The 20,567-nt window shown below is 41.7% G+C and overlaps 1 protein-coding gene across 5 annotated transcripts in view; it reads left to right on the top strand.

Annotated features, from left to right (window-relative positions):
* ADGRG6 (adhesion G protein-coupled receptor G6) overlaps positions 1-20,567 on the top strand; it is a 132,679-nt gene that overhangs the window by 108,122 nt on the left and 3,990 nt on the right. For 4 of the 5 annotated variants that reach the window (XM_036024790.1, XM_036024789.1, XM_036024791.1 and 1 more), the window contains 6 exons: positions 1,133-1,260; positions 1,985-2,253; positions 3,438-3,534; positions 5,646-5,929; positions 16,394-16,495; positions 17,067-17,219. In XM_036024790.1, coding sequence (XP_035880683.1) covers positions 1,133-1,260; positions 1,985-2,253; positions 3,438-3,534; positions 5,646-5,929; positions 16,394-16,495; positions 17,067-17,219 — 1,033 coding nt within the window. Of the gene's footprint in view, positions 1-1,132; positions 1,261-1,984; positions 2,254-3,437; positions 3,535-5,645; positions 5,930-16,393; positions 16,496-17,066; positions 17,220-19,263; positions 19,310-20,567 lie in introns of all 5 variants that reach the window. The other variant, XM_028510078.2, reaches the window with a different exon arrangement.

A 20,567-nucleotide genomic window follows, 5' to 3' on the forward strand; every position in this document is an offset into this window, starting at 1 on the left:
ATGCATTTCTTGGTGTCACAAAGGTACTGCTCCCCCTCCTGACTGCTTCAGGCAGACCTGGAACTAATTCCCACGTCTTCTTTTCCTGTTTGTGTATGGTACAACAAACACTGCTCACCGGAGGCCTCAGTGTGAACAGCAGCTTTTATTGACCTTTTGGAGAAAATCAAAGAAACTTAATAGATAATAGAATTAAAAACATAACACAAATATTGTTTTCATAAGTTGGAGTACGTCTGTTTTCCAATTAGGCTCCATTTTCAAACATCTGCTTAATGGGGGTGTCTTTCTCCTCCAACCAGGATTGGGTAGCTGGTCTTAATTCAAGATCTATTCCTATCCCAATTACCCAATTAAGAGAGAAAAGAAAAAATGTTCTACCAGGCCCAGACTTTGCAACTCTGCCTCAACACAGTGAGGTTAATACTTGCTTGATATGCTAGAAAGTGTTTACTCCTTTCCACTCCACAGCAACCCCTAAGATTTTAAATGGTGCCTTTTCAGGTCCATAGAGATCAAAACAACTATGGCCCCAAAACTCTTAGTGGCTTCTCATTGATGAGAAAAGATACAGACCACTCTACCCACACATACCGAACTCTGGGGTAACCACAGTTAGGAACCTCAGCACCCCTTTCAGAACCAGACACGCACATTGCAGCACAGCCTCTGCTGTGTGCTGGCTGAGCCTCTCCTTACCAGGCAAAGAACCCAGGGTGCACACGAGGACTTGGCCATGAGGGCCACCATGGCTTCCATTTGAATTTGTGCCCCAGCCTTGCAAATGTTAGAAATGGGCTTGATAATTCGTTGCACAAGGCAAGGCCTTCCTCTTCATTTTCTGTTGGTAAACACAGTGGTTTTGCTCTTCAAGATGTGTTACTGTGCAAAGAGCTTGGGTAGCAAAGTACGGGGTAAAAAATGTGTAAGCCCCTCGGTAATGCTACATTTTTGGTTCATGGAGTGATCCACAAGAGTATGGTAAGTGGAAATTTCAATTCTGATTTGCGCTATTGTTTTTAGCCCCTAAGTCTGAGCTGAGATTGTAAGAGCCAACAATGGACTTTCTGATAAAACAAAAGCATTCTTATGAAGAGAGACATTCTTACAGCTGCTTCCCATGTCTCGACAGGACCTCGCAGGAACGGCCTCACAGATAGACGCGAGAAACACGAAAGTCCTCACCTTCATCACCTACATTGGGTGTGGAATATCAGCTATTTTTTCAGCAGCTACTCTCCTGACATATGTTGCTTTTGAGTGAGTATTTTCTATCTGCCAAACTCAGTTCCAACTGTTCTAAAATGTGGACAAGAAAATGGCCTCCGCTTTGGAAACACTTCCATGCTCCTTGTGAGTCATGGAGGGGAGTTGTGCTTTACCGGTCAGGTTTCTTGTTAAGACTATCAGTCAGCACAAACTGTCCAGCTGTAGAATCTTCACTTATGTTCAGCATGTTTGTATTGACAAAATGCACTTAAACCTGCTAGAGATGATTAACAACATGTAAGTAAAGGAAAATTGTATTCAGTGTTTTTTTCATGGGAAAAGATAAAAACATTTGCTTCACAAATCTTTTAAAATTAGTTCTAAAATGGGAAATTTTGTTTTAAGAATGATCTTCTTCACCTTACTAAAAATCAAGAAACTTCAAAAATATTTTAAGCAAATTGTTGTTTAACGAAAATAATCATTTTTATAACTCTACAATTTTCTGGCATTAAGAAAAAATCAAGCTGTTGAAACCAACTGGCAATTTGTAAACAACTGGAGACCATTTTGAAATAAAATAGGTATTTTAAAACATCTTTCTAATCTGCCAAGTGCCCACAAATGTCCTGGGCCCTCCCCCAGTGGAGCCACATCCCCCAGATGGTGCCCTCTAACCTTGCGTGGAGCTGTGCAAGGGCTGAATTTACTGCCTGTGCTTCAAAGATTTACTTGCAATATGAGTTCTCCAATGTCTTTTTTTTCCCTTTCCTAGAAAACTGCGGAGGGATTATCCCTCTAAAATCTTGATGAACCTGAGCACGGCGCTGCTGTTCCTGAACCTCAGCTTCCTCCTGGACGGCTGGGTGGCCTCGTTTCAGGTGGAGGGCCTCTGCATCGCCATCGCGGCCCTGCTGCACTTCTTCCTCCTCGCCACCTTTACCTGGATGGGGCTGGAAGCCATTCACATGTACATCGCTCTGGTGAAGGTATTCAACACGTACATCCGCCGCTACATACTGAAATTCTGCATCATTGGCTGGGGTGAGCCTTTTACAAATTTTTTTTTTGCTTTTGTTTTCACTGTCATAGACATTGCCACATTCTCATAGGAAAATGCTGTTTCAAAAGAATAGCATTGCTGAAAGAAACTTCCAATTTGCAAAGGATGTGAATTGGATATACACACCCTAAGGAAGGGGCTTCCTCAGAGCAGTGTTTTTAAAAACCGTTCAGTAGGCCTCACTAAATGCAGGAGTAAAGGCGGAACCCCTAGCCTCTGAGTCACACCACAAACGTCTTTCCTGTGCCCATAGCCAGCCCACCCAAGTCTGCAGAGGCAGCCGGCCAACAGCAGTGCATTTCCGTACGCTTCAGAACATAAGGCCCTGCTCAGACTCCTGGCTGTGCTCTCCCCTAGACACATGCCCGTGTCTTAGAAACCAGGGAGAGAATGCTGTTGTTGTGTGCAGCCAGGACACTGATGGAGTGCTTCCCGTGAACTTCTTAATGTGATTCCTCAGCCAGACGTGGGTGGTTGTATGAGCCTGTTTAGCATTTTCTAAGCGAGCTCCTTTCTTTATCTAGGTTTTATATCAAACCAGGCATTTTAGAGATTTCTCACAAATCTCTTTCTCAGAGGGCCAGGTAGAAATAGGAGATATTTCCAAGGTGTTCACCGTTTGAGAGGGCATCTTGCAGGGAATTGGGATGGTATACTTTTCTCCAGTGAAATATACGAGGAACTACTTTACTTACTGAGTCTCTTGAGAAAAAAAAAAGGAAGACTATAAAGACTTTATGGTCTCAGTATTTCTCCCTCACTTTTCCTAAAGGCTTTTCTTTATAGACAAGGGAGCAAAATAAGCTGTAGTTCCCTTCATGCCTGAACTGTGGAGGCCTAACAGGCAGCATTAATGAAACCACATTTGCTGATCCTAGATTCAGTATAAATCAGGTTATGGTTCTCAGGTGGGTACCAGTAAGCAAACGAATATTTACATATCTGTCTGTTAAGAGGAGGTTTTAATGGTTGCCAATTAAAGTTGGATGTTCCGCACCAAAGAGAGGATTTTATCGTTGCCTTAACCAAGCTGCCAGTTCTGAGGGATCTGATTCTGTGATATGGAGTGTTTTCTTTCCTTCCTTTCCCCTTGCCGTGACCAGTCACGTACAGCAGTTCCAGATGTTCCAGAAAAGTTGCTCATGGCTTGGTCTTTTTACAACAGGTTTACCCGCCTTCATTGTGTCAGTCGTTCTAGCAAGCAAAAACCAAAACGAAGTCTATGGGAAAAAAAGTTATGGAAAAGAACAAGATGATGAATTGTAAGTCATAAAAACTTCTCGGGAATTTATTTGTGATGAGTGCATATCCTTTGTTTCCCAAAGTTTAGTTTAAGTTTCCATGCCAATAGCGAGTCTCTTATTTTAGAAGGTTGACGTGCTTGCGCATGCTTGTACCAGGACCTCTGCTGCACCACCGACGAACTCGGCTGAATGGCCTGAACTGTTCGTGCTGCTTTTTCATGTTAGTGGAGCGTTGTCAGCTGGGGAAATGCAGGAGTGTGAGATACTGTCTTCTAGGCTCAGAGGACCCATTCGATCTGAGGAGATTTCATAACACCCCCTTAAACCCACAGACATCTATAAGTGAGGGAAATCAGTGTCAGACAGTGATGCTGATGATTCAGTGCTAATATGAGTGTTGCGTGGAAATGGAGAGGATGGAGACATCAGTGAGTTCTTGCATAATTTGGAAAATTTCCTTCAGACTGTGAGATCATTGAGGCTAAGGTTTTTATATTGTTCACTTTGGGCAGTTACTTCTCTCCCATTTTATGCAGCACGCAGTCGGTACTCAGTAAGTCTTTGCTGATTGAATGAATAATCGAAATGAATAAAGAGTTTACTCTTGAGTATGATACCATGTTACTCCGCACATTTCACGAATGGACAACACTTGTATATCCACTCCGTATCCAAACCTGTCTCCTTCCCCTCCTAGTCTTCCTTTAGTTTATGTTTTACCCGAGAAACCCCCACAATAACCAGCATGAAATAAAGGTCCTAGGTCAGGAGTTTCAGGATTTTAGGGGGACTGCCATATGTAAGAGATATTAGCTTCAGGGATGAGCAGTATTCTTTGGGGGATCTTTATAGTAAGATATATTACAAGTAAAAGTCAGTATATATGTTCTAAACTAGGTCATTGTAAAGATGTGTTAGCTCTTATAGAACGATACACTTAGTCAACTGCTGGGCCACCTACACTGTCTCTCACTGAGCACCTACTATATACCAGGAATCATGTTGGTTCTGGGATTCAGGGACGTTCCAGGTAACCTCTGCCTCTGTGGCGGTCATGTCCCACCGTGGAAGACAGACGTCACCCAGAATGACAACTATTTACATCAGAATATTAAGATGAATTTAAAGGCCTTAAATAATATATCCAATTTCTTCTGTACCCAAGGACTTCCACAGTATTGTTAGGATCTGGGGCATCTGCAAATTGCAGTGTTTGCGAAATTTTCTCATAGACCACTGTACACATAGTGCAGTGTTTAAATGACTTTTTCACCTCCATCCCTTTGAATATCAAATATACATTTCTTCATTTTGTAAGGATACTGTAAGCAATCTAAGCTTTTTAATTGTGCATGAGAAGTGTCCCTATAAGAGTGTCACAGTTTACAATAAAGCCTCGCCTCAACCGCACCAATTATATTAATAGGAATTATTTGGTCTGCGGTATGGAATCCACATTTATGTGTGTCTTAAATAAGTAGGAATTGACTCTTTCCACATGCCCCAAAACAGAAGTAAGCAATAAACTGGCATTAACTGAAAGGCTGGAATGTCAGGGCCAGCAGCCGCGGCTCCCTCGGCCTTGGTCTCCGGGGTAGGAGGTGGTCGCCGCGGCTGCAGAGCTCGCTCTCATGTCTGAAGCAGCAGGAGTGAGTAAGGGCCTTGCCAGTGGAGTCTCTGAGGAGCAGCTCCCCCAGACTTCGCTTCCATATCATTTTGCAGAACAGTGTTCACACCAACACCCCCAAAACACAAGGGAGGTTCAGAATGGGAGTACTTAACTGTCCCATTCTCTGGAGTGCAGGCGCGTAAAGCGAAAAGGGGGTTAGAACCAACTGAGACTGTCTTCGTGTCAAATCGGAATTCAAGTAGCCACCTTGTTTTCTTCTTAACTCTTGACTTACATAACTAGAAATTAAGATGATAGCTGTCCAAAATAAACAAATTAAAAAACCTGTGAACACATCAAAAAGGAAACTGAGGTCCAAGGAAATGAAGTGACTCTCTAGAGGTACGGGAGAAAGGCCTCGCCGAATCACCCGCAGAAGCCCAGCCTGCGCCAGGCGACGTCTTGGGTACACAGGCACAGCAAAGCGTTTTCTTTTCTCTCTTGTTTCCTCTTCCGTAAGCTGTTGGATTCAGGATCCAGTGGTATTCTACGTGAGCTGCGCTGGGTATTTCGGAGTCATGTTTTTCCTGAACGTGGCCATGTTCATCGTGGTGATGGTGCAGATCTGCGGGAGGAACGGCAAGCGGAGCAACCGGACACTGCGGGAGGAGGTGCTGCGGAACCTGCGCAGTGTGGTCAGCCTGACGTTCCTGCTGGGCATGACGTGGGGTTTTGCTTTCTTTGCCTGGGGGCCCTTGCAGGTCCCTTTCATGTACCTCTTCTCCATCTTCAACTCACTACAAGGTAAGATAAATGGTACCCGGACAATTTCTACTTCCCAATTCTGTCCTGTTTGCACAACAGCTTCAGCACTAGGTGCCACGCTAAGTTTCCACATCACTGCACCCTAGTTTCAGGCACGGGGAGCTAGGGGACTCGTGAAAAGGGTCTAGAATGGAGTAGTGAAGTGGGAGGTCAGTTTGATTGTTTTCAGGGATGTGTCCCAAGGACTAGGACAGTGCCTGGCACATGGTAGGCGCTCAGTAAACATATGTTGTTGCATGACTGAGGTGGGCAGGGAGGAGCCCGAGGGGCCGGTTGAAGGGATACATGGACAACTTCGCCCCGTACAGGTTTGCCGAGTGTGGTGCTGCTCTTCATGGAGCCGCTTCCCCTGTGGAGTACTATTCCCAGCTCAGCCTGGAGAATTTTTGGACTCTATGCAGGGACAGAGCAATTCATTTTGATTCCTTGGATGCTTAGATTTCAAAATAAATGCCAGTACTCTAGTTCATAAATGCTTATTTTTTCATGATATATGGCAATTAGTTCAACAATTTAACAAACAGTTGCCAATGGCCTGCTTTGTACCAAAAAAAAAAATAATAATAATACAAGGCTTCCTTGGAGGAGCTTTCTGTCATACTTCTGATTCCATAATACACACCCTAGTGTACATATGGTAAATTTGAGTGTAAGCTTAAGTGAATATAAATTATTTTTGAAAATTAAATTCTCTTTTTATGCTGCTGAGGTCCTCACTAAGTTTTTTTTTCTTTTTTTTAAGATTTTATTTATTTATTTTTAGAGAGGGAAGGGAGGGAGAAAGAGAGAGAGAGAGAAACATCAGTGTGCGGTTGCTGGGGCCCATGGCCTGCAACCCAGGCATGTGCCCTGACTGGGAATCGAACCTGTGATGCTTTGGTTCGCAGCCCATGCTCAATCCACTGAGCTACGCCAGCCAGGGCTGAAAATTAAACTCTTAAAGACATTGGATATACTCTGTTTTGAACACTCCAAAATGCATGAGGTGACCGCGTTTGGCATCTCGTTGAGCAGGGCAGTCCTGCTGGCCTGCCTGGGACGTCCTTGTAGGTGTGTGGGGAAAGAAGCGCTGACAAAGGCAAGCTGGACACATCTGTGCCCGGGCGGGAAGTGGGATGGAAATCAAGTTTGTGCCACTCACCAAATGAGATGCTGGGACAGGTGCTCCCTATAGGTGTGCGCTAAGAGAAGCCTGTATTTACCTTCAGGAGAGTGTTTACTGCTTCCTATTGTACGGACCTGCTTTGCTCTTCCTCTGAGGTTTCCCACCAGCTCATGAGCCCCTGAAAAGAAATCTCTCTCATAGTTGGTACTTAACAATTGTTTGTTAAGTGAATAAATGGATTGCTAGACAAAGAAAGGGAGAGTCTTTAGGGATGGCCTGAATCCAACCTGAGATTGCTCTGGCATAAATCCTCGTAATTATTTCAGCATATTTTATTCAGGTTCACTCTCCCATAACGGAAGAAATATATGGGCTCATTATCTTCAGTAAAGAGAGTATCAAGCTTCAGGTGCCACCCCAAAAGGTGGAAATGGACGAGGTAGCACATGCATACATCTTCATTGGGATATAGCTTTGTAAAGTGACTCATCCTCCATCTAATCTGCCCTGTAATGTACAACATACATGTGCCTAAATAAATATTGACAAAATGCCCGTTAACATTAGAAATTTGAAATTCGATGATTTTGTGTTTCAGGGTTGTCCATGAAAGGCACATTAATCTGCCAGCCCAACCTTGTTTTTGCTTTTAGAAATTCCTGGCAGTTTCTGTAACTCCCAACAGCTCCAGTTGTCTGTTCAGCTCTGTTTCCACTAATGAGAAATGGGATGTTTTATTTTTCCCAGCATAGGTCTCCTGTCAGGAGGGAAAAATGTTATAAACTATCATCAAGTTATATCTTTCATAAATCACTGACTTTTAAGACTACATTTAAATTATATAAATTCAGAACAGATTTCTGCACATCCAATGATATTAAAAATACCTCCTAAAAAGGAAATTGGATTACAAGGCAGTGACACAGAGCACATGAGCCTACCAGCAATTGCTTACCGGCCCAGCTTGTACAAAACTTCCCAAGACACTGTGGGAAGTCATTTAATGGTTTTTATTTGCGTCATTTTCTGAACCTTCCAAGAAATGTATGTTGCTAAAAGTATCCTCTTTATTAAAAGAAATGTGTATGATTGAGACAGTTTAAAGAAACAATTCAGTGAATGCAAAATGAACTCAGGTGGTACTTAGACGAACTACATTGTGTCTATTTCTTTTCTTTCTGATATTCTTCATTCCAGAAAAAAAAAAAACTTGACATGATCTCTTTGCCTCATGGAACTTATGTTCTAGTAGGAGATACTGATATTAACCAATTATGTCACTATATAAAAGTACCTGTTGGAACCAATGAGAACAAATGACAAAAGACATGAATCCCAGGCTGAAATCTGAAGGAATTAACTAGGTGAAAAGTGGGAGCAGAAGTGGGGAAAAGAATATTTCAGGTAGAAGGCACTACATGTACAAAAAGTTTGTTGTACAGTAAGTCCTCTCTTAATGTGGTCAATAGGTTCTACAACTTCAAGCAAAACAATGTATAAAGAAACCCATTTTACTGTAAGCTAATTGATGCAAACAAGAGTTAAGCTCCTATGGCATCTCATCAACATTAGAATGGCATATTCGAAGACCTGCTATAGTTGGTGATTATAGCATCTGCTGGAGGAATTAATAGAAAGTTCATAGAACCTGAGAACCATGAAGGAGCAGGAGAGTGACAGAGTGGTGTGTCCTGAAAAGGAGTCTGGGGCCAGATCAGAGGGTGCTGTGTTTTGACCTTCATGACAGCAATGCAAAGGTTTTGAAAAGGTTCAGGCTTGTGAATGACATGGTCAAATGTGCATTTCATGGAGGGGAAGCTGGACATAATGTAAAGAATGGGTGAGAGCAGTCCAGTAGCATCTATAGGGAGGGTAGATGGGAAGCTATTGTGATGGTCCTGGTAAGATAACGTGGCACGGTATTTTAGACTGTGGTGGGAACAGGGGCACTGAGTGATGTCAGCAGGAGTCAAGAGAAATTCAGAAGTATGCTACTACAAAACACTCATCATTAAGTAAACTCTTATTTTTCTAATGATTTAAGTACAAGGTCTTATTAATGGAGTATTATATTTCATTATAAGACTTAGCAATGGCCAAAGACTGAGAACGTAATACAATATTCTGAAAACTAAAACTATGCTGAACAAACTTTAATCTTCTAATATTTAGCTCTTGTTGAGCATCTGAAAATCAGCAGGGTCTTCCTTGTGAAGGCTGTAAGTTATGAATCGATTGTGAATGCCTGTAGCTCTGTGGACCTAGGACCTGCAGGAGGGACGAGTGTTCGGGCTGAGTCTGCAGCGATGTCACGGCACGTATCCCACAGGAGAGGTTCTTGCTAGCACATTTCTTGCCACTTTTGTGTACATCCTCAAATATGTGGTTTCAACATGTTTAAAATTATTTAAAATAAATATGTGTATTTGGTCAAAACATGCTAACATTTTTAGAAATTAATAATATTTTAATGTATATATGTGTTTATATACAAATACATATATATGTATATGATTATATAGTTACCACATAAATTTGTATAGCCTATCTATTAAAAGTTTACAAATGCTTTATTTTTATTTAATATGCTTTATTTTTACACATTTTTTGTTTTCTACTATTTTTATATTTTTTAATTTGTATGTGTGCTTATAAAGGTACATTTAATGGCCAAAAATCATGTTAAATGGATATCAGAAAATTATTATAATCCTTGTGGCTATAACTAAAATTTACCTACTTGAATAAGCAAATGAAATCATGAATCAAAGCTGAAACCAAACTTTTTATTGTCTAATTTTTCACAGTATATAACAATGTTTTTTTTATTTTGCCTACTACACTTGTTATATATTAATCATTTCGTTGACTATTTTTCTCTAAGATGGAAAGATAAATATATCTTCTCTTAACATGGTGAAATTCCTTATCTATCTACTTTTGCCGTCTTGACTGCTTTCCCAGGATGAAACTGGTGTATCACTATATAAGAAATTTTAATTTTTTCTAAGGAATACATATGAGAAAAAGTATATGGCATACAAATTGCTATTCAAAAGAGAACAGACTTTTGACAAAAGTGTATCATAATTCACATGCCTGAGGAGATTAGCCTTCATTTCAACAATATGTAATCCATCCAAAAGAAATAAAAGGCAACTCCCTGGCCGCTGAGACGCTCTTGGCCGGAATCCCGACGGCCTCTCCATGCCTTGGCAACTCCGATGCCCTCGCAGGACTGAGTCACTGCTCTGCGGCACAGCACGTGCACACAGCTGCCTGCTCTGCAGCGATGAGCAGTATCCCAGACTGCATTTCTTCCCATTAACTCTACAGAAGTATTTGACACTCTCAATTAGATTAAGCTTCTTCAGTCTATAGGGAAGTTTAACCCTGCCAACCAGTTCATCAGGATCTAAAGTCTAGCCCCATACCAAAAGCTTGGTCTTCAACTTTTCTTTTCCAGGCATGCAAAACAACATTGACTGGGTCTCAGGTGTCATCAGCCCATTTTCTGTAAATATATGTGACACCATAATAAAATGCAGTATGTGGTTCTGCAAATAGAAACTGTGATGGCAAACGCAGAAGGCCATTATCAGTCTACTTAGATGTAATGCTGGCTATTAATTAATTTGATAACATTAAGATATCCAGAGCAACAGAAATTACTTATATCATGCAGTCAATTTTGTGGTTTACAAAGCACTTTGACATAACATCTGTCCTCTGATGTAATTCTTGCTGCAAGTCTAGAATGTTGGTATCCAAGAAAGAGGGTATTTTCTCCATTTTATAGAAGGAGAAATGGGCTCGGGAGGGTCAGTAACTTTCCCAAGGTCAGTTTGATTGAGACAATGTAATTTTTTTCCAGTGGAAATGTTTTATAACATTTTATTATTTTGTCACTTTTTTTTTTGAACAAGCACAGAGGAGGCAGAGCCTCTTCTTTAGAATTTTTTAAATATTTATTTTTTATTGTTGTTCAAGTACAGTTTTCTGTCTTTTCCCCCCACCCCTCCCCACCACCTCATCTCTCCCCACCTCCCTCCCCTGTTTCCACTCATCCCTGTTATTGTCCATGTGTCCTTTATAATTGTTCCTGTAAACCCTTCGCCCTTTCCCCTCTTTATCCCCTCCTCTCACCCCTCTGATCACTTTCAACCTGTTCTTAATTTCAGTGTCTTTGGCTATACTTTGTGTGCTTGTTCATCTTGTTGATTAGGTTCCGGTAACAGGTGAGATAATATGGTATTTGTCTTATACTGCCTGGCTTATTTCACTTAGTATAATGCTCTATAGTTCCATCCATGATGCTGTAAAGGGTAGGAGCTCCTTCTTTCTTTCTGCTGCATAGAATTCCATTGTGTAAATGTACCACAGTTTTTTGATCCATTCATTTACTGATGGACACTTGGGTTGCTTCCAGCACTTGGCTATTGTACATTGTGCTGCTATGAACACTGGGGTGCATAGGTTCTTTTGGATTGGTGTTTCAGGGTTCGTAGGACATAATCCTAGCAGTGGAATTGCTGGGTCAAAAGGCAGTTTCATTTTTAGTTTTCTGAGGAAGTTCCATACTGTTTTCCATAGTGGTTGTACCAGTCTGCAGTCCCACCAGCAGTGCACTAGGGTCCCTTTTTCTCCACAACCTCTCTAACGTTTGTTGTTTGTTGCTTTGTTTATGATGGCCATTCTGACTTGTGTGAAGTGGTATCTCATTGTGACTTTAATTTGCATCTCTCTGATGGCTAATGATACTAAGCATCTTTTCATATGTCTCTGGACCCTCTGTACAGACAATGTAATATTTACAATGTAGCATATATGCACATAGAAAGGCACGTTATTAAGAGCCAAGGCATAAGCAAGAGAATAAAACAAAGTACTTCCCTTTTAAATTTTTGTTTAAGAGTTTCTAGGAAGTTAATATTTGCCTCCATTAAAAAATACTCTTAGTAAATGTACATTTAATGAATAAATATGAATTTAATCTCTTACCCTTATTCAGCAAAAACCATTAGGGCATATATGAATTATTTTAATACTTGGGTAAACTAAAAGAGTTCAATGAAATTTCCAACTCCACTCAGAAGCCCCGACAGTCAACCAGCACCACGGTCTCACGTCCAACACACATAGTGAATTGGCGTCAAGGAAATGAACCACCTTTAATCCCTAACATCTGAAATGACATCGCCTTGGCTGAGACATGAAACACTGCAAGGAAGTAAATTACTCATCTTTTGGCACCAAATTTTGTGCCACAGAGAAGTACATTTCTAAAGGGCCCCTTGGTAGTATGAAAGGAGGATTGAAGAGGTTCCCAAAGAGCTTCCTACACCCGAAAGGGCCCCAGCCCAGCAGCCAGCTGGCTACATCTGTAAGACAACGGAACGTGTGAGCTGTCCGGAGATTTGGGCTCAGGCTAGCTAGGAAGGTCAGAAGTCACCTAGACTTTTTTTTTTGGGGGGGGGGGGGGTCAAAAGTCAGTTATATAGGGCATGTGGCCTCTTTTGCCCAAACTCCTGCTTTGATTCCCTTTTTTATTCACATGAGGACATTTTCCCCCCGCTTTTAGAGAGAGGAAGGGAGAGAAGATAACATCAATGCGAGAGAGAAGCGTTGATTGGTTGCCTCCCCTACGCGTCTGGGCAGGGGATTGAACCTGCAACCTTTCGGTCATGGGATAATTCTCCAACTAACTGAGCCACACTGGCCAGGGCTGCTTTGATTAATTCTTGACTGACTGCACCTTCAAACCTCCAGAACCATTTATGCCCATGGACCTGATGAAGTTTACCATTCACTCATCAGTATTACTCATTCTGATTGTAGCCTACATCCCTGAGGTTACCTGTATCTGCAGGCTCCTGCAGGTTCCTGGGTCTTTCTTATCCAGGGTGAGAAGAAGTCAACTTAGGCCATTTGTCAGAATTTGTTGATGACACTCTCGCTGAAAGTGTCAATGGCCTTTAATTGGTCAAGAACCCATTAGGAGATGAGGACCCATGGTTTTATTTTGTCTTGTTTTTTCTTCACCAGCCTTCTTGAAAGTGACCTATTAGAGCAGTATAAGCATGTTAATATGTGCTCCCCCAAATTTCGCTGTGTAGCATTCATTTTCATACCCAAGGGAAACAGTTTTTTAAAACTTTTGACAATCAGGCTAAAAGTCTGAGAACATCCCCACTCATTTTACATCTGCCCTCAGAAGGCCACATATATTTGCCAGAGTCCACCAAAGGGAATGCGTTCTGTATGGGCGCCCAATTCCTAGCCAAAACACTGAGGCTAAGATGCTCTCTTTTTTTTTCTAAGGGAGTGGTTAAATAGCTCTTATAAAGATGAAGATGAAACACAAGCCCACATAATCTACAGTGAGTATAATGCTGATACTTACAAGTAGGATTCCCCCCCCCCGCCCCGCCCCCGCCCAGACATGCTATTTGAATGCATCCTGTGGTAGAGGAAGGGACAAGGTATGAGAAGCCAAACCCATCACTTGAGACTTTTCAGACTGTTTGTCACTCCAAGTGTGGTGGGCTCGTAGGCATGCCTTCGCCATCCTTGCTGACCCAGCCCTGGCCTGGGCTCTGCTTGTCTCAGAAGCTTTGAAGGAGTGGCTTCCTTATCTTCCTCCCTGACAGGACCACAGGCAGGCCCGCTTCCTTACATACGGTTGCACACTTTTCTTCCATCACAATTGAAAATGTCATTTATTTTAAATGAGGGAATTACAAAATTGCCCAAGAAGTAAGACATCTTGAATTCACATATGGCTGTATTTTGTTTTTTAAGTGAGCAGATACCACTCATTAATGGAAGGGGGAGGTAAGGGAAGAGAAGGCGGGGTGAGGATGGGGTGACCCATCGGGAATCTGTTCATTTCAAGTAGGCTTTTGTTTTTCTTCTTGTTCTAGCGTGGAGTATGGGGTCCTGTAGGTAAAATTAAAAATACAGGCACTTACCAAGCTGAAGAAACTATCACTAAGAAATTGGCTTCAAGTCATCAGACGGGCGGTTTTTTCAGACAGCAGTTAAAAAAAAAGACCTTCGTGAACTTTGTTTTGTGAGATATAAAAGTTTCATGAAACTAGTGCTTAGCCTGTCAAGATGAAATAAAGGCTTTAAGTCTGAATTCAATCTTCTGAGTCACTTTACTTCCAACTTTTATGGGCAGTGTTCCCTACTCGCTGGTCAGTCAAATAAAGCTGTGAGACACGATGAAGAGTAAAGGCTGATTATTATGGTCCCCAGTCACAGCTAAGAAAGCTGGAGAGCATATTTCTCCAGGTGTTAGGAAGAGCCTTAGCGGTGGCGTGTGGTTGATAGGAAGAGCAGAAAAGCGAAAACATTGGACAGAAAGGGAGTAGAGCTGGGGGCGAGAAATCACACACACCCCCTTGGATGTCAACACAGAACTCTTCTGATGTTAGTTCTGCTTCTGCACCCAAATCTGCAAGTAAATGGGAGAAGAACCCTCAAAACTGAAGAGGGAATAACCCTCTATTTTCTCACTTTGGCTTCCAAGTGCCTTGGCTCTCCTGCTGTGTCTTCTGTTCCTCCCTCCTGAAGAGTTAGAATTTCTTTCCACACCGTGTACATGTGCCTTTTCCAGATGGATGCTTACCATGTTTCCCACAGTGGAACCCCTCCAGGGGTGTTTGTCCTGAAAGAATTTTGGTGTATTTATTACCTACTTGAATTCAGCTGAAAAGAGCTAGTTATCCCAAAGGGTAAAACCACCTGTTATGAGAATTCAGTTCTGATTTAAAAGAGAAATGTGTCTCATGACAAAAGAGTCTTCATACTACCTTGGGATTTAACAATGTATTCATTCCTAAGAATCCTAACTTTTCATGCCTATTATCTAACTGTGTCCTCCTGCATCACAGTTCCGAGTGAGAGATGGGGAATAGAAAAGACTTTTCTTCTGTTACCTAATTTTAGAGGCAATGTATCAGATTCAGAATCTAATTTACACACCAGTGTCTCTTAAACTGGTTGGATGCCTACATATTTACAGGCACAATTGCCCTTGTTTAAAAATAGGAATATCATCCAAGGCTATATAATTATGATTTACAGCAGCACTGCCCTGTCTAAAAAACGCTCTCATGAAGTCCGTTTTATCTTCTGTTTAACCTCCTCCTCCTCTGTGGCTGTGGTCAGCATGAGAGCCTCAAAGCAATCCACCTTTTAGCATCCCAGGAAGGCCAGAAAAGCAACTCTGGGACCTGGTTCTCTTCTGGGGTCCTAAAAACACCTCTGAAGTTTCCCTTCTAGCATGTATGACATTTATAAGAATTACTGAGTTGGGGATATCTGGTATACTGTCCATAATAAAAATAAATCATTCGTAATTCAAAAAAAAAACAAAAAACCCCAAGTGTTAAGGGGAAGCAACACCTAGCAAATTTCACCTTCTTCCCTCAACATAGAGAATCCTTTGCTCAATGCCAGGCCCGAGACGAGTAATGCCCGGGTTAGTGTGTAGGAACGAAAGTCCTCAGTTGGAGTTTGTCATCTCTTTCAGCTCTAGTCTGTGACTGTTCAACGGTTGTTTAAGAACACGTGGTTACCTGTACTTTCAGCCGTGTGACAAACATGCTTCCAGGAGCCAGTTCTGCAAATTCTGCCCCCGGGCGAACAGAGCAAATTGGAGGCGGAGTGGCCTCAGGCCTCTCAGCACAGCCTCCTTCCTCCGAGCCCTCTGTTGACCTTACCTGGGGCTTCCGTGCAGCTGGGCTCTTTCCTCTGAAACTGCCACCACCTCTTAAAAACTTAAAAGGATCTGTTAACCAGTTCAAATTATGTACACACATTGTCGGTGATTCACGCATTCCGGTGGTACAAAGCATATTTACTTACTCAAGGGATTTTCTGTACCAGCAAACCACAAAAGGAATTGGGGGCTGTAGGTGTGGGGAGGCTTTGAAAAAGCAGCCAGGTTCAGTCCGAGTGTGAAGGTGAAGGTCGCCCCTACTCCCTGGGAAGGTGGATCAGCCTGCAGGTCTGGTTCTGAGAGGCCCTGAGTGTGGAAGAGAATCGCGCCCTGCTCTGAGACTGAGCATGCCCCGGCACAGGCCTGCTGCACACAGCAGGCGGAGACAGAATCAGATACAAGTGGCAGTTCTGGTTTTATCTGAGCCTCTGTGTTCTTTGCTGAAGGATCAAAACACCTATCGCATGCTTCCAGATTCCTTAATATCTTTTCTTCTAAGCAATTCACATGTATAAAAAATTTAACTGGCCGTGAACCCATGTGTTTCATAAGATTTATCTTTAAAAACGTGTCCCATTGGCTTAAATGCTTATATGTCTTTTTGTCCCAGGCTTGTTTATATTTATTTTCCACTGTGCCATGAAGGAGAACGTTCAGAAACAGTGGAGGCGGCATCTCTGCTGCGGGAGATTTCGGCTAGCGGACAACTCGGGTAAGGGGCACGTTGGCGACTGGTTTTCACATCTGACAGCAAAGTGGGAAATGCTTGTCGTTTGCTTGCCCATCGCCAGAGAAAGCTACAAAGGTGGGCTGTGGAGCCTGAGGGTATTACGAATGCAAGAGGTTGGAGGACTCTCGGCCCAACCCGTCTATTTGGCAAAGGAGAGCACGAAGTCCACACGGGTTGAGCTGCTCAAGGTTTTATGTCTAACAAAACAACTCAGATATCCAGAGGTTCCAACAAGCCATTGGCACCTGCCCACGTTTTTGAGGTCCTCATTAGGCTAAGAGATTTTTCTCAACTATAAAAAAATACCTGAAAAAAGTATTACATTTTTTTTAAAAATTACCATCAGTGCTTACTTCTCAGCATTAGGATGTTAAAGTGGGATTTTAAACAATACTTGACACAGGGTCCAAGGAAGAAACTTACCTGTTCCTTCAGTTTATTACTATTCACATCAAATGCTCTGGAAGTGTTACTTAAATAATGCAGTGACGGTTCTTCAGGCCAGAACATACTCCCCCCACAGCAGATTCACATGGAATGTCATTTCTTTCAGACTGGAGTAAGACAGCTACCAACACCATCAAGAAAAGCTCTGATAATCTAGGAAAATCATTGTCCTCAAGCTCCATTGGTTCCAACTCAACCTACCTTACATCCAAATCGAAATCCAGCGGTCCCACCTACTACAAGAGGAACAGTCACACAGGTAAGCCCTTCTGGCCACGGTGAAGGTGTTCTCCGATGCAGCTCTCAGCACGTACTCATTGTGAGGACTAGCATATCATGGAGATGGGTGGATCACAATGCCCACTAGGATGCTTGTCTTACGTTTATGAAAATCAAAATCTACTTGAAGACCTTATTCAGCACCTGTGTGAATATTTTGTCTTTTTTTTAGATTTTATAACCTGTATTAAATCTACATAGCCATGATATCATGGATTCTGAATATTTTTGTAACTTCCTTTGATTCAAAACTTAGTTCTCTTAAAAAATTATAGTATCTTGTTTAATAAGTTATGTATCTTATTTTAAAATTGTGTATAGAAATAGAGTTGTGGATTATTTCAGCATAGTATGAGAGTTACTTGGCGGGTTTTCATGGAAACAGAAAGAAACACCATCCAGGACGTATATTACTGCTAAGAATTAAATAATTAACCATTGAAGGTCTTATTGGCAACTCTGTTTAAATCATTGACTAAACAAAAAAAGAAAATATGAAAGACTAGAGGACACCATATTTGAAAAGGGATACAGGAAGGTGAGAAAAACCTCATCTTTGTTGATCTCCTGTATCTTCCTGATATTTACAAGGACCACACATTCTAACAGTAAGCATGTAATAAGCAGTCCTGAAGAGAACATGGAAACAAAGATGAGTTTGCAGTACTGGAGAGCCAGTGATGAGTGAGATAAGATACAATCTTTCAATAACTTCAAAAGAAAATTGCAGAACTGCTCCTTTTAAATACTAATGGAACCTCAGGTGAACAGCTGTCAGCACATCATCACCCTGCACTTCCCTGATAAAAGATGCTTCTAAAAGGATACTGAGAATCACTTTTTAATTTTGAATTTGTTTAGCTGTTGAACATAAGCAGAGGTGAATGGCACAGAAAAGATTCATTTTTGGCTTCGGGCAGACAGCGAGCATGTTGTGCGATGTGTAGGTGCTCGCACGGCAAACACTTAAATCTCCAGTATCCTTACGTAGGTTCACATCCTCCCACCTGTCCCTGCTCACACACCTGGCTGTCCCGCCATGGGAGTGACCACTGCCTGAGATTCAAGAAAGCACTGCGGAAAGATGTTTGGGTGTATGGAGAGTTTGCCGATTCCAAAATTAATTAGAGAAAGATAATCTGAAAACTTGGAATAGTTTAGGAGATTCTTGGAGTCAAAGGTGTTTTTGGTAATTTAATAAAAGCTATAAACTCTCTTCCAGAATAAGGTACAGCCTTTGAGTTCTATAGACAGTTTTGCCTAAAACTAAAAGCGTGTACACCCCTGCTGGAAATATCTGTGTAAGAAAATTAATAACAGGTGTTACCTGTTAGATACATGTTAGAGATAACCTAACATAGATTATTCTACCTAATGGGTAGTTTCCTGGCACAAAGTATCTTTTATTTACAATGAACGAATTGTTCTCTTAATATGATCAACCTTAAAAATAAATACTCATTTAACACTCATAAATAAAATACAAATAGTTTATACCTTGTGTCAGTTAAGAAAGAGTAAGATTAGACCTATTGAATTGTTTTCCTCTTAACACAGCTTAACACAGCCTCAAGAAATGCCATTATAAAAATAGGAGAGAAGGTAAAAAGGTAGATAATTTGGGACAGGGGCCATTTGGGGAGCATTCATGAAATACTTGAAAGTCTTAAGGATCATAGGGAAAACGATGAAAAGAAATTCAGAAACAGAGAAACCAAAGAAAAACTTTGCACATTTTTTAAAGAATACATTAATGGAAGTTTATCATAATAAAACTCTTGGTGTTAAATGGGTCCTTGTCAACGGGCAGGAGGTTATAGTCGGCTGCATGCCATACTTCTACGATATAGCAAATTCTGGTCTCCCATCACCTGCCCTGCCGGCGGCCTTCTGCCGCCTTGCCGGTTCTCAGCAGGACTGCTAGGTGCTTGGGCCCCATGGAGTCACTGCATATCAATCATCGTGGCTATCTAGTTGGTTTATTTCTTGGTATTGATCTAGAAATTCATATGTTTATGGTGTAGATAATGTCTTCTAAGACCATTCCTTCAACAAAAGTGGATCATTCAGGTAAACTTTCATTTTTCTTTTTTGAATGCATGAGTGTGTTGCAAGGTAATAAGAAAATATTTGCATGAATGGAACTAAGACTCTGCTGCACCAGCAAAATTGCTGCTTCTTTACAATACTCAGCGAGCACAATGACGTTCTTGCCCTGAGCTGGGATTTCTGAAATTTCCCACGGTTGTTTGCTGTGCTGGCTCTTGTCTGCATGGGGGTCTGCAAGCCACGCCTTCTAGGAAATGTACCATGTTCTTAGTGAGTCGCCTGTCAAGTAAAGGCACCACCACCACCACAAAAGCAGTACTTGACAGGTTCGCGTTGGAAAGGCGGAAAGTGCAATTCTTTACTTGTCACTGCTCTTGTGAATTACTGGATATGTCATGGTACATTCGTAGAAGTCATAAGAGAGAAATTGTTGATTTCAAGGCTGCTTTTTGAGGATTTTTATCTGCTTAAAATCTCAGCATAGGTCAAATAATAGTTCATTTCACTAGCCCCTGGTTTTCAAAATTGCAGCTAAATCAAAATCTATATTGCCCATCCTGTGGTCATCTAGCCAAAGGACTGGGAATAGCATATATATTGATATACAGCCCTTGCTCAGAATTTTACTTTATTAGACTATGAAGACCCTTCAAATGGGTCACATATTGGGAATGGAACTGGTCAAAATCTCTAAAAGGTACATGCCCCCGAAGTTATCACTGAAGCAGAATGAATATGTCCTTGAAGTTTCTTTGAGGATGTGTAATTTTCTAAAAATACCAAGCAAAAATTGTTCATTATTGAGATGTGTCAATAGAAAAATCCCCAACAAGAAAACCAATGGCTAGTGACTACATGAACTGAAAGAAAGCAGACTCAATCAACTTGCCCAGAGCTAAAAGGGGGAGGGGCTTGATACGATGAATGACCTGAGCCTTTTCTCACCAGTCCTGGGACGTAATCATTCTGGCTGCTTCCGTCTGCCCATTCTGCCATCAACCATCCACTCTGTCTTCTTGCTTCCTTCAGTGTGGGACGGGCACACCGTTTCCTATTTCAGCCTTTTTTTTTTTTTAGTGTCTGTTCCAACACAAGGTAACGGTTGAAGATTTTGGGTTCTTTCCAAAGACAGCAGATGTAATAATGATGGCTCTTACAATTCCTGGAGAATTTTTAGTGCTTTTGCTCATACTGGGTCAAACTTACTCACAACAAAGAATGGCTAGAAGTGAGCATTCCAACTGTAGGGCCATGGCTCCTGGAAGCAGATTTTCACAGC

This window comes from Phyllostomus discolor, chromosome 4 (genome assembly GCF_004126475.2).
Source record: "Phyllostomus discolor isolate MPI-MPIP mPhyDis1 chromosome 4, mPhyDis1.pri.v3, whole genome shotgun sequence".
NCBI lineage: Eukaryota > Metazoa > Chordata > Mammalia > Chiroptera > Phyllostomidae > Phyllostomus > Phyllostomus discolor.